This window comes from Branchiostoma floridae, chromosome 10 (assembly GCF_000003815.2).
Source record: "Branchiostoma floridae strain S238N-H82 chromosome 10, Bfl_VNyyK, whole genome shotgun sequence".
Classification (NCBI taxonomy): Eukaryota; Metazoa; Chordata; class Leptocardii; order Amphioxiformes; family Branchiostomatidae; genus Branchiostoma; species Branchiostoma floridae.
The window spans coordinates 19,172,100-19,186,639 of NC_049988.1; the positions used below are offsets into that span (position 1 = coordinate 19,172,100).

At 44.8% G+C, this 14,540-nt stretch overlaps 1 protein-coding gene across 1 annotated transcript; it reads left to right on the plus strand.

The window, feature by feature from the left end:
* The first annotated feature begins 9,045 nt into the window (after positions 1 to 9,045).
* Positions 9,046 to 10,957, plus strand: LOC118425056 (putative defense protein Hdd11-like). Its single transcript, XM_035833873.1, has 2 exons — positions 9,046 to 9,613; positions 10,844 to 10,957. The coding sequence occupies exons 1-2, from the start codon at positions 9,101 to 9,103 to the stop codon at positions 10,955 to 10,957; spliced, it is 627 nt and encodes a 208-aa protein (XP_035689766.1). The 5' UTR covers positions 9,046 to 9,100.
* The last annotated feature ends 3,583 nt before the right edge of the window (positions 10,958 to 14,540 follow it).

A 14,540-nucleotide genomic window follows, 5' to 3' on the forward strand; every position in this document is an offset into this window, starting at 1 on the left:
TAACGTTCGTCTGAGTGTGCTAAACACTGTCCAGGCAGCTAAAATCAGGAGAACAGAGACTAATGCACACATAGAAGAAAAGCAGATCCTGACAAAAGAACTCTGCAACAATCCTGGGTCAGCTTACAGATGTGTCCTATGTGGAAGAGACTGACATTCTCGTATAGGACTGTTTAAGTTAAACCATAGCCAAAGCTGTTACTAAGGGCTGATGTCAATAAGGATTTTATGGTACCAAGGAGGTTATATAACCTCCTTGGTGGTACGAAGGTCAATACTGACTGAAGGAGACCAGTTATAGTAGCAGTATAGTAGTCATCTGTGTTAGAACTTTATGCTGATTGGTGACAGGGGTGAGACACATGAGGGGATCCATGTTTCCCACGTTGGCCTCTGGTGATGTGCTCTAGACTAAATCCAAGCAGATCTTAGGCTCCGGCTGGGTTTTGATTTCTTTTCGGGTGTTTTGTCAGAAACCTGTACCTTACAGTGTAAGCTGTCCTACAGCGACTGACATGGGACAGCAGGTTCACATTGAGGTCAACGTGTTGGTCATATTTGACCCAGTTTATATTTCAAGCCGGTATTCAGACTATACACGTCAAACCGCGGTCTGCTGCAAGTAAAGGGATCTAATAAAGTTAGCTATCGAGTATAAAACATCAAGAAAAATTTCAGGCATTTTGATATCACGACAAATCAAGGTAAAATATATTAAAATAAGTTATAAATGTTACACAAACCTCATGATGACCTCAGCTCGGTTTTCCTTCGCAGCGCGCTGCCAAATTTCGGTCCAAATTTTACGCCTTTCAAGAACACTATTTCAGTTTAACTGTTGGAAAATTATACTCAAGCTGCTAGAAGTCTGTTAAATCCTGTCGGAGGACAAAAACACGTAAATCCGGACCGCTATTCGCTTTCAAACACGGCAAAGTGCGGAACTGCTCGAAGACCGGTTAGACCGGACGTTGACCTGGCGTTGACCTGACTGGGAACAACCACGTGACATTTGACACCGTCTACTTTTCTTTACATTACGTGTGGGACAAATTACCTTCTTCTAAAGAATTCATTTGATAAAAGATAATAATTGTTAGTTTAATTTAGATCCTGCTTTGCAAAAAAAACTTTACCCACTCACGGCATATGGACTAGAAATTTAGGACACCCTTCAGAATAAATGGTATAGTCCATATCGTGACGCAAGCGGTGAAAGTTGCACAACCTTGTGTAAGCAAGCGTGATTTGACAAAATTTGTCCTTGTCATGAAACCCTTTTAGGGTGAGGCCTTCTAGCTTCTGTTACATAGTTGTATGGCAGATTGCATCATATTCCATCAGTTCAGATGGGATACTGTCACTTTGTAAATTAACGTTAGATATAATCTACGAGCAAGGAGTTTTGCTACGAGGGAATTCGCCTAATTTATCAAGCTAGGGCATTCCCTGATACCGCCCCCTCCTAAAATACGAAAGTGATTTGATACCTTATACCATCCATTTTTGAAAAATTGCTCATTAGCTTTATGTAGTGTTTTTACAATTCTCTGTAACGCCATACATATGTGTTATAAGGTCATGGGTTTGTTAGAGGTGAAATAGAGGTCACGCGTTCATTCTATATTCAGTCACCCCAGATTCTCACGTTGCGTAATGGCAGGAAACTGGGTCAGGCGTGTTAGTGCACGTGCGGCCTAGCCTCACTTCTGTCTTCTCATGTACGGATCAGACCTATTCTTATCCTTTCTCAAAAGAAAGCGCACACCATTTAATGGTTAATGAATCCTAGAAGTAGACACCGGAACGCAGAAGGAGGGCCGAAAACGACCCACCAAAAAAAAGGACGTTGTATCTTATTATAACGTCCTTTACGAAGGAGGCTTAACAAACCCCGTCTCTGTGATGATTTAGTTGTTCAATGGTCTATCAGTCCCAAATTATAATGTAGGTATATAGTGATAAGTAATCGTATATAACTGAGTACCGTCATTGTCACCATGGAACGAAAATTGCTCAGAAAACAAAGTAAAGTGATTTTGTGCGCAATGTTTGCAAAGTCAAATATGAACTGCTTTAATAATTCAAGTCGTGAGGCATTACGTACTAATGGACAAACTTCTATGTGAACACTTTAGAGTGACTCAGCTATATGTAACGTTACTTTTTATTATTGCCGCCTCTGCCCTGGTTGTTCGTTTAATTTCCACATCATTAAAGATTGTTGGTGCCATAGAAACTCTTTTAATTGACTTGCAAATACACAAAATGTAATAATCAGGGGTTGTGGGCGACAATCCAGCTTTGACTCGAGCGCGCCGTCACTATAGTGGATGGTGGATTTATGGATCGTAGGGGCATGGGTTCGGGTCCCGTTCTAGCTGTCGGTGTGCTTTGTACCGAATTGCATACTACGGGTACCACGGAGTGTACCACTTCTTGGAAAGAAGTTCATATCTAAAAGCAGTAGCTAGGCATGTCATAAGAACCCATTGTGCAGTACGTATCGAATATTTCGGACGTTTTGTTGCAGAGCTATAGAAAGCCGCTAGAAGACCATTAATCTATCCTGTCCTCAGTTGTTATGCCGACAACTTCACACATACCAACTATCATCTGAAATATCTTAAGTAACGTTGTCCACACTTACACATTCATACCGAAATACTTAAAGTATACATAAGACACATACATACAAACGACTTCGAAAACATGGCATACTCGGCGAAGTTACTAGCAATAAGTGTTGAAGTACCCTCGTTTGGAATGGGTTTAGTGAACCGAAAGATCCATCGCACGGTCTAACCACAACAAGTCGTAAAACCACAAGAACGCAATACCATGAAACACCTAGTCTCTACCAGACTCCGAGTCGCTGGAAAAAATCGTAGAAATGGTACAAATAGAGGAGTATGCCGGCCAGAGGAATATAGGCGGCTAGGCAACAGGATCGCGAGCTGTTCCCTGGCCCGTTATATTCCTCTCTATTTGTTCCATTTCTACGATTTTCCAGCGATCCGGAGTCTGGTAGAGACTATGAAACACCCTAGAGGCATCTAAGACAAATAACCTTTCAGTATTGAAGAGGAATTCTAAGATTTCTAGTAAATCAAAAATAGACAGAGTACGTCTCCAAAGCTGCATGAGTAGCACACTTTCTTGTATGGAATCGTTTAAATATTTTGCAAAAATGTGCGTGTTCTTACATAAACGCAGGGTTGGTCTTGCCATGTTCGAGTCCGTTCTCTCCGGGTACCTTGGGATAGAACCCGTTGTCGCGCTGGGTCGGCGTTTTGAGGTGTTGTGTCGATGTCGTGTCGGGCTGTTGGGATCCTTGGTTTGTATCTGCCACCACGCCGCTCATTTTAGGGGTGCTGTGAGGTCAACTTAACTTGCAGATAATTCAAAAATTAATATTTCTGGCTGGCTGGCTCTTCTGTTGTAGTGGACTGTGGAGAGTCGGTAATCAGCTTACACGTAGCCTGACCGCGAAGTTCTGGTCGAAACGCTCTGTCCAGATGGGAGGCGGTCGTCTTTGTTGTCGCGGCTTAGTGTATAGCTGATAGATGTCTTGTCGGAATCAACTGGTCGACACTTCGCCTTAAATCTGTGCGATTCGCTAGACTCTTTTCCAACGTTTGGACCGACTTGTGTGTCGGACGATATGCAAACTGTCTTTCAGTCTCCCGTGTCCTGCTTTCAGACGCTCTGTCGGTACCCTCAGCGATCGTCTTCGCTGTCACGGCTTAGTATGCAGCTGATATATGTTCTCGGTTGAAGTCAACTGTCAGAGATTTCGCATTAAACTTGCAAGATTCGCTAGTCCTTTCCAGCGTTGGGTCCGACTAGTATAGACGGCAGGAAAAGCTGTGTATTCCCCTCGTGTATCTCCTTTTACAGACGGTCTGTCGGGACCGTCACAGCCTGCCCTGTCCTGCAGTTTGCTGGCAGATCTTGTTGATTCGTCTCGAATGTGTAAGCTTTGGTAGTCTTTTCCAGCGTTGGTACCCGACTTGTGTAGACTGTAGACTTAAGTGTGTCACACTGCAGGTGTCACCCGGCCCCTGTCTGTTGCGAAACGTGCCATCGGACGGGTTTTTATTCCCCGCGGGGGCGCATGTAAATGTACTCAGCCGTCCCACAGGAACGTACCAATTGTTACAGCAATTTTTCTCTAACGACTGTTACACAATATCGTCATTTACAGTCAATAGCCTGAAGGTCTCACCACATTATCAATAAAAAAAGAAGATCGTCAAAGATACAGCCATTGACTTTATTGGTTTAAATTGTTCAAAAATAGAACAGACGTCCCAGTTTTAAGAAGTGGGACGATCCCGGAATATTTGCTGAGTTTATAGGTTCAGCTAAAGGTAAGAATGGGCCGCAGGCCTTTCGTAGTTAGCCGTGCAGAACATTCTGTGTCTATTTGCATAGAATACTTGGCTAGGAACACGTATTGAGAAACAGGTCGACGGGTCTTAGACACGGGGTCACTGACTCAGATTAAACCTTGTCTCACCTTGTTTCATCATCTCACCACCATCATTTCCCTCCCTCTACCCCTGTCACATTCATTATCCACGATCTTCGGGCGTATCGACGGTCGGCCATATTTAAGATCGACAGAGGGTCAACCGTCCCTGTCACATATAAGCCATACTTTGTACCTTGTGCACTTGTTGTGCAATTAAGTTATCATTATAAGTGAGGCTCGGGTGATTGCCGCAGACTCGTCGTCCGATCGATTTTCGCGCAACGTGAGGGGGGGGGGGGTACTACGACCTTTAAAAGGGCTATTGGACTACCTTGAACTTTTTACCTTAAAGTTTGTATATCACGTTTCTGTGCTTGGTGTAAACTTGGAGTGGACAAGATAAAAGACGCGGCACGACAAAGTGGCACCTGTCGCGTTTCTATACCCTACAGGCACGTCTCAACGACCACCAACCGCGACCGTCCGACAGGGCGTTCACCTGGGTGAAAGGTGAGAGTTCAACACTCGGACGGTCAGTGCCCTGTGCCTCGAACACATTTCATCTGAACCATTCACGGATTCAAACCATCGACATATTCTTCCCATGCCCTTCGGCGTTTAGGACGGCGCCCATCTCTTTTTTCTGCATGTATATAACCCTGGCCTTGGGTCACACGGTTGTGCAATTTTAATATGCTGCAGTACGGAGCTTGTCCACTGGTGGTGGTGGTGTGTGGCCAAGGACTGAAAGAGGTTTAATATCTCCTATAACCCCCTTGGTTTAACTAGCTACAATTTACTTTCACACTTTCTCTGTGAGTGCCTAAAGGAGTGCCAATATGTCGCAAATTAAAACCGACGTAAAACACTGAGTGTGAGCCATATCCTTACATCTGCTTGGAGATGACGTTGTACAGTGCAATTCCCAAAATATGCTAAAGGTGGGTTCACACGTCCGTATATATTCAAGTCCTTCATGAGGTCCGTATGGAAGTCTTAGCCTCTACCAGGCTCCACGGGTCGCTGAAAAAAATAATAGAAATTGGACAAGTATAGCCAGATAACATGCCAAACGAGTTAGCTGGGTCGCTAACCATACTCCCCAGCCACCATACTCCTCTGACATGCTATGCATCTATATTTGTCTGATTTCTACTATTTCTACAGTGACCCGTGGAACCTGGTATAGGAAAGAACCCCATACGGACCTCATACGGACTTGAACATATACGCACGTGTGAACACCCACTTTAGTTTCTGTACGCAACATTACTTACCCATTCTCGGAGTATTTCGCCAGCCGGTACCCCGTTCTTCTTGGTGTTTCATTCCAGAGATCTTTCATCCTCACTCGGGCGAAATTTTGGTCCAGAAAAATCCGTAAATTCAGAGCGTTAGAGCAAGGTCAATGCTGTATAATGTCCTTGGCTAGAGTTCACTGTTCGTCGACGAATTACGCCTGACGTTAAGTGCAAAAATAGCAGTTAAGGTTATCGATTGGTAAATACTGGAGGTCAGAGTCTCTTGTTGCTGAGGTGGTTGATTGGTTGTAACGTTGGACTTTGACATGTAGATAGTTGTATGATAAACTAACGTGAAATGTTGACCTTGTAATGATTACAGAAACCGCGCTCATTGGATCGTGTACGTTGGTCAATAAGCCGGTTCACACGTGCGTATATATTCAACTCCGTATGAGGTCCGTCTGGAGTTCTTAGCCTCTACCAAGCTCCACAGGTCGCTGAAATAATAATGGAAATTGGACAAATATAGCCAGATAACATACCAGACGAGTTAGCTGGGTCGCAAACCATACTCTTAGTTACCTAACTTCTCTGGCATGTTATGCATCTATATTTGTCATTTGTCCAATTTCTACTATTTCTACCCGTGGAGCCTGGTAGAGGCTAAAACTTCCATACGGACCTCATACGGACTTGAAAATAGACGCACGTGTACGTAATGTGACCCCACCTTTACAGGATAACTAATGCTTGTGTCAGACCCCGGTTCAAACCCTGGGAAGGGCATATCGCCGGTTGGGGCTGCACGGGGACGTAGATAGTGTTCGAGGAGTTGTCTCAAATCATGGCTAGCAACCCCTCCCTGTAAAAACATACCCTGCTACCAAATACACACTGCAATTGAAACAGCAGGGAAACTTGCTGGCCTATGTGTCACCGCTCGTACCCTACGTATAGAGAAGATTTCTGAGCGGAGCATTTGTGCCCCGTGGCGGTTTGTTGCGGTTCTGCAGCTTTACACTTTGCATGACTTCACTCGAAGGTCCGTGTTCGAGGAGGTGTCTCAATTACTTCAAAGGGGAAGGGCTAGCAACGCTCCCTGTAAAAAATATATCCTGCTAACAAATATACCCTGCTACGAAACTACAAGGAAACTTGCTGGCCTATGTGCCACCGTGCGTCTTCTAAGTATAGCGAAGAGTTCTGAGTGCATGGAGCATTTGTGCCCCATGGCGGTTTGTTGCGGTACTGCAGCTTTACGCTTTACACGACTTCACTCAGGTGAAAAATGAGCTACCTATGAAGTGAATAAACCTAGCTTCTGCTTGAGCCGTCCCTCGGATAGGACGTCAAATAGGAGCAAATAGAGGTCCCGTACGCGTGTTCGGGAAGAGCCACACCTCGACCACGTTAAAGAACCCACCACGCTTGTCGAAAAGAGTAGGGGTCCTTCCCAGTGCGAATGGGTTATACTTACAATTCGGTTACCTTATGTACGTGCCATAATGATCAACAATGACAATGACGTTCAAACGTGATGATCAAGAACATGGGCACGGAGGGAGAAGGAGGTACCTGTAGACCCCAGACAAATATCCATGCTTTGCCTAAATGCTGACGAAATGAAATGAGACGAAACAAAGTAAACGCTTTAAGCTCGTCGCTTAGACAGGGAAGTCTCAAGTCCAAGAGAATAAAGTGTTATTAGATGGAAAAGCCTCGGGTCCATAAGACCTTTCCATGGGGCTATGGATACTAGTAATAGAACTCGGTAAAAATACGGTGAAATATCAAGCATCACTCAATCTATCGGCATGCCAAACTACGAAACTGCAAGGAAAAATGTCGGCCTATGTGTTACCGCTCGTACCCTACGTATAGACAGAAGAGTTCTGAGTGGAGCATTTGTGCCCCGTGGCGGTTTGTTGCGGTACTGCAGCTTTACACTTTACATGACTTCACTCAAAGGTGAAAAATGAGTACGTAGCTTCTGCTTGAGCCGTCCCTCGAATAGGACGTTAAATGGAAGTCCCGTGTTTGGGGAGAGCCACACTTCGAGTACGTTAAAGTACCCACCGCACTTGATGAAATGAGTAGGAGTCCTTTCCGGTGCGAATATGGTTTATACTTACAATTCGGGTACCTTGTGTACGTGCTATAATGATCAACAATGACAATGACAATGAAGTTTCAACGTGTTGATCAACGAAGGCACCGACGGGATAGGGAGATGCCTGTAGATCCCAAACAGACATATATCCCTAGCCTAAACGCTGTTCTCAGCAACCCCAAATGAGACTAAACATACTAAATCCTTGATTAAAGCTTGTCGCTTAGACAGAGAAGTCTCACGTCCAAGAGAATAAAGTGTCACTAGATGAAAAAGCCTCCATTTTGCCCTTCTACGAGCGTACAGTCGGATACGTTTCTCGTGTTGCTATTTTGGTCTATCTGGAAGGGTCGCAGAGCAGTATGGGTGAGGGGCAAAGTCTGCCATCTCTAACACTGACGGCTAAGCCATTGCGTGCTACAGTACATCCGACTAGATGTCCAGACGAGATGCTACCAGTTTCCAAGAACCCTTTTCCTCTTAAAGTTTACTTTTGGGCGTCTGTCCAACTCCAATGAAGACAGCCTTTGTGAGAAGACCTTTGTGTGCCTGTTAAAGGCCATGCGGACACGATTGTATGAATGACATCTTACCGCGCGTCCGTTTAAAAAAAGCGTTTTCGACTATACAGTAGAAGCCAGTTAATTGCACAACGGATTAACGCACACTTCTGTTATTTGCTCGGAATCCCCAACCCCAAACCGGTGCGGTCCAGCTAGATAACTTCGCATTATTGCACTAGCCGGATAATTGCACGAAATTCACTGGCAAATAGGCCGTATAATTAAGCGGCTTCTACTGTACTGTAAAGAAAGGGAACATAATGGAAGAACATTTTTTGCAAGCTCGCATCAGTGCTTTTTTAGAGTTTCCGTAGGATGTCAGTCATATAACTGATTCAACATGGCATAAATAAAAGACGTTGAATTTTTGCCTTTACGACAAAGTGTCGGACCCAAGCCAACAACTTTGCTTGATCTTGTTAACTTGTGTTTTTAAAAGGTCATCTGTCAAACGCATACACATGATGTGTCAGCATATGTTATCACCTAGTCTTGTTGTTTGTGGTCAATGTGTGTTTATGCGTGTTGAAGTTGTGTGATTATGCAAGTGTTTTGTATGCTTTGACAAATTTGATGTTTAAGGAATCGGTTTTTCTCATTTGCATGCAAATTAGGCCCAGGATAAAAAGGAACTCAAAAACGCTCAAGCTCTTTTGTGCTCAGTGAATCGCACTCGTAACAGCCTGGTGCATCGTCGCTAAACAAAATGCGTACCGTGTGTTCTTTGCTTTTGGTCTCGGCGCTAAGCGCGACCGTGGCCGCCTACCCTAACGGAGCTCCCCGGGCGACACGTGACTCCATGCACCCCGTCCACGGGCACAAACCCCAGACGGGTACGGGCGGGTACGCGGTCTTCGCCGAGCCAGATTTCACGGGCGCGCGGACGAAATGGAAGATCACCCTTAACGGGACGTCGGCGTTTCACGGGTTTCTTCTCGAGGCCAGATCGACTCGTGGAGGGAAAATCGTCGGGACGTGGTCGCACCTACCCCCGAGGACGAAACCGCTGGACTGCGATGGCCACCGCGAGAATGCCGTGACACACTACAACCACAAGAGAAAGGACTTGAATGACGTCACTTTCACATGGACGGCGTCGTCTTGCAAGGAAGCTCCGGTGTTCTTCAAGGCGACTGTTGTGAAACACTACACGAAAATCTACGAAGGCATCACGTCGGATGTGCTGAACGATGTCTGTCTACACCCGCCTAAATGCAAGGTACGTTGCACATTGAGGCAAAATAGGCAAAGATTTAATGTCTTATACACATGCATGTAGAAATACATGTAAAGACGCGGTACAACAAGATCCTTTGTTGTTCAGCCATGCATGTGTCCTGCAAAGTTTAGCTGTTCAATAACATGTTACACAAAAGGCTTCCTTATATCCTTGTCAGTGGCTTCAAAATCGTACAACGATCGCACGACGCATGTGACCGCATCCTAAGATGTAATCACAGCTTTGGTAATACATGCATTTTGTTTACTTTTAGAAGTTAAAAGCGTCCGTTTCGTATATTTTGTGGTATTTACACACACACACAAACAACAACAGGCAAGCGTGTCTGTTTTATCTGACCGCTTTAATCACTGCGACCAAAGAGGTCATTGCCAAGAGGTCACAACCAATAATCTATTATTACAGGCCCGGCCATTTAATTAAAAAACAAGGAAAATTGATTTTAGGCCGTCAAAGGTTAATTGCATTGGCAAATGTTTTCCCGTCCGTTTCCACCATTTTAGGCTACTGTATTTGCTTAACCTATTTCCTTGGTCACGCGAAGTCTAGTCGGCTAGTTACATGTATGCCTCGGTCCTATTTGCTAATCTCCAAGCAGATCCTACGGTAGCAAAACTATTAAGACAGCATCAAAAGCTGGCAAAAGAGTGAAGTCGGCCTCGGAGTGTGTTCATTTGGCTACCGGGTTTCATAAGATACTGTAAATGCATTTAAGTTCGCGGGGATTTAATTTTGCGGTAGCGGGAAAATGGACTTTTCGCGGTGGTTTTAATTTCGCGGTACGTAGCACCATGCACTGTAATCCCTAAGTTACTGTTATGGAAAAATGTTCGCGGTGGTTTTAAATTCGCGGTGAAGCGGCCGCCGCGAAAATCGCGACCATTAATCCACCGCGAACATTTCTGCATTTACAGTAGTATCAAAGCTGGCTGAGTGTATAACTGGCCAAAGGGAGCTATCAGCCTCCGGTCACCTTTGCCCTCCAAGGCCGGCGTCACTCCTCTCAGTCTGGCAGCTTTTTATACTATTTGATTCTACCGTAGGATCTGCTTGGAGATTATCCATTTGCACCGAAGCCCCCGGTCGGGCTCTGGAAGTTAATCTCCAAGCAGATCCTACGGTAGCATCAAATAGTACAAGAATGTGTACAAGAATTCTCCTATAGCCTATGTTCTACTAACCGGATGAAATTATTTTCGGAATCCCCAGGCCTGTGGCGACGAGACCAAAGCCGGTCGGAAGAAGCTGCTAGGTCGTGCCCGTGCCAGATGCAGGGTGGGCATGCGGGCCAACACACTCAGTAGCCGAGGAAATGGTAAGTAATACCGGTAGGAAGCTAAGATAGGTTAAGATTCTCCTTAAATCAGTTTTGGTCGGGAACGATATAGAACAAAAACGCATAACGGACCAAAAATAATGCAACAGCATGCCTTGTGCATATTTATTGGCATAAACTTTAATTTTTGGTTTCCGCAAACAGCCCGGACAGGCCCCGGGTAGGAAATGTGACGTAGGCCTAAGTGGCTTCTGGCCTATAAGTGCTTCAGTATTCCAACAAAGAAACAAGCTCAGCACTTACAAGACAAAATTAACAGCACCGACAGACTTCATGCTTTGAATCCTGACCTGCCTCTTTTTGGTGCAATGATCCCGGAAAATCCAAAATGAATGGTGTCTATTGTAACTCTATGTCTGGCCATATGATCCTCAGGTGGCCGGTCCTGCCACCAGGAGTGGGACGGGCAGGCGTGCTGGCCACAGACTCCGGCGGGAACACTCGCTCCCCTGTCCCAGCTACCGCCCTGGCTTCAACGGGAAAGGTACTAGTATGTGGATTTTTTTCCGTCATTCACTCATTGATTCTCTCTCTCTGTCTCTTTCTGTCTGTCTCTCTCTCTCTCTCTCGTGTGTGTGTGTGTGTGTGTGTGTGTGTGTGTACGCGCGCGCGCGCGCGCGTGTGTGTGTGTATCCAGATATTTTGGTCAGCATAACTTTAAAAACTCTGGATGGATTGTAATGATATTTAGTACGTGAATAGTGGTTTGGAAGATAAAGGTCAATGTCAATTTTGGGCAACCTGGCGTGTGACCTTGGTACTGCAGCAGAACTTCCGGTGTTCTTATATTTTGTCCGACCTAGTTTGAGTTCATATATGGTCTTGACTCTTGTTGGTATTTTATCACAGGTTTTGCCGTCCGACGCTGCGCCCCTGCCGGCCGCTGGTCTCTCCATAGCCGTACTAAGAACAGACGGGGAGACTACAGTCAGTGCACCATGCACCGGGACACTAACCGCGTGCGCGCAAGCACTTCTGGATAGTCGGGGTAAATGTACTATTTTAGTTGGTTTATTTGCACCAACCTTATCTTGTCTTTGCCTTTCGTTTGTTTCCTATAGGACTGTGTTGCGTGATTCGGTTGCCACCTAGCGACAATCTTCCAAAGTGCACAAATTACTAGCTCACAGATCACATAGGCACACATGGAAGATACACATGAACATGCATTAAAATGTAATGTAAATATGAACACAATCTTGTTATGTTATGACTAAATCTGTTCCCTAATATTTCTTCAAAACCTGCACCTCTGTATAGCACTTTCAGTGTCATTTATCAATGGATTGATTAATCAATTCGCAATCTTAAGTCTTATCATTGACGATGTCCTTATTTTTGACAGGTCCTGATTTTGAGGAGGTCGGGGCACATACTTGAGCCGTAGATCACGTCTTCCCCTTCTGTTGTCCCTGCCTTTAAGATCCACCAAGACGTCTTGGACACCTGCCTTATGAGCTGTATCAAGAAAGATGTCATAGTGCATGTCTTTCGTGAAATAATAAACGCAATGCTTTGCTACTTTTACTTTGCTTGTATTCCGCAACAGTTCTTCATAACCTCCATGAAAAATGGAGGTGTTGTTTTAGTGCACGTGTGCCTTGCGTGTGTGTCTGTGTGTGCGTATGTGTGTATGTATGTGTGCTTACGCGTGTGTATGTGTGTGTGTGTGTGTGCGGGTGTGTATGCATGTGTGTGTATGTGCACGCGCGTGTGTAGGTGTCTGTGTGCTTGAATTTACAGATATGTGTGGTCAGCATAACTTTAGAACCTCTGGATGGATTACGATGATATTTGGTATTTGGGCTGGTGTTGGGAAGACGAAGACCAAGACTTACCCCCCTCGTGTGCGACACTATTAGAATAATCACGTTGTTATTTTGAAGTTTAGACTGTCTGTATACTTTTTCTAAATACTACATTACATATTGTTTTTTTTTCGTGAATTTTCCCCAGTATTTAATGTCGCTCTATGCCACCAGCCATCTCTAGAGCAAAAAAGCACCTCTCCTACAATTGCTTATGTAACTTTTTCTTGTGTAACGCCATGCCACCAGCTGTCACAAGTCTTAGAGACCAGCAAACAGATTAAAGGTACGGCTTAAGACCTTCTTAGCTTGTGTAAGACGATTATAAGACATTGTGTAAGCTGCTTTGAGGCCAGCCTCACGTGTTGCTACACCCGACTCGGTCATCCTGGTTGATGCAAACAAACACAGGTGATGATTTGGACCAAAGTCGAAGGACTTTTCTTGCCAAAATAACAAGCCGCATCGCTTGAGAAACCTGTTACAATCAGAGAGGGTCTGCAGGCGTAGGCAGCCTATTTTATTTCCCGTAATTCGTAGGGAAAACCATCTTATCTACGTAATTCGTAGCGAGGCGATCAAATTTAGCGTAATTGCCTTCCTTGATTTAGCGTAATACGTAGGGGGTTCTTCTGAATTCAGCGTAAATCGTTGTCGTAACCACCCATGCAGACCCTCATCAGAAAATCGCGCACAGTAATGCTAGAATCACATTTCCAACCGGGGACCAGTCAGGCTTTGCCATGATGCCAGACCTCATATAATAGTAATGGGGTGGGGGTTGTCTGTTATAGAATTTCCCTGGGAGCATGTATGTTGGCCCTAAATAGAGTCGAGGAGTTGGCTCAAATATAAGCCCTGAAATGCTGAATGCAGTCTGGCATCCAGGCTAGACTGGGCTCACGGTTGGCGGAAACGGAAAATAAAGTTCTTTACCAAGAAACATAAACAAATTTTGTGTGTTTTACTGTCTTTCATATAATGATTTTCCTTCTCGCAAACTGTCGGCCTGGTCCACGTTTGGAAATGTGTCAGTCCACGAAGCTTTGTAGTTGACTGAGAAAGGAACCCCGAAGTTGTGTAACATATTACACAATTCAGTGCCGCTTACGCAAGCTCTTTGCATCACTCGGCGGCCCTTAATTCGTGGGGAATTTCGTGATTTGTTCTCTCTCAAATCATGGAGGGTCAGTATGGGGGGTCCTGACAACGATTTACGCTGAATTCAGGAGAATCCCCTACGTATTACCCTAAATCAAGGAAGGCAATTACGCTAAATTTCGTCACCTCGCTACGATTTACGTAGATAAGATGGTTTTCCCTACGAATCACGGGAAATAAAATAGGCTGCCTACGCCTTACGTAAAAGAGCATGCAGACCCTCATCAGGCTTTCACATCATGGATCGCATTTAATTTCATATCATATCAAAGTCATATGTCATACAAATCCAGCTTTGGTCCTGGCTGGTCTCTACCCAGAGGATAAGGGGTTCTGACCCAGTTAAGTAACGCTATGGCTAACATCACATTTTCACAAAGGGGCCCAGCCCTTTGCCAGTTTGGGGCAACGAAAAGTACGATATAAAAGACAACAAAAACACAAAATGGACCTAAAATTATTCAACAGCATGCATTGTGTATATTTATCTGTATAAACTTTAAATTTTAACGTTTCCGCAAACAGCCCGGCCGGGCTCCGGGTAGGACATGTGACGTAGTCCTTAAGCCCCGTTTACAAATCAAGAATTTAGCTCGGCCGA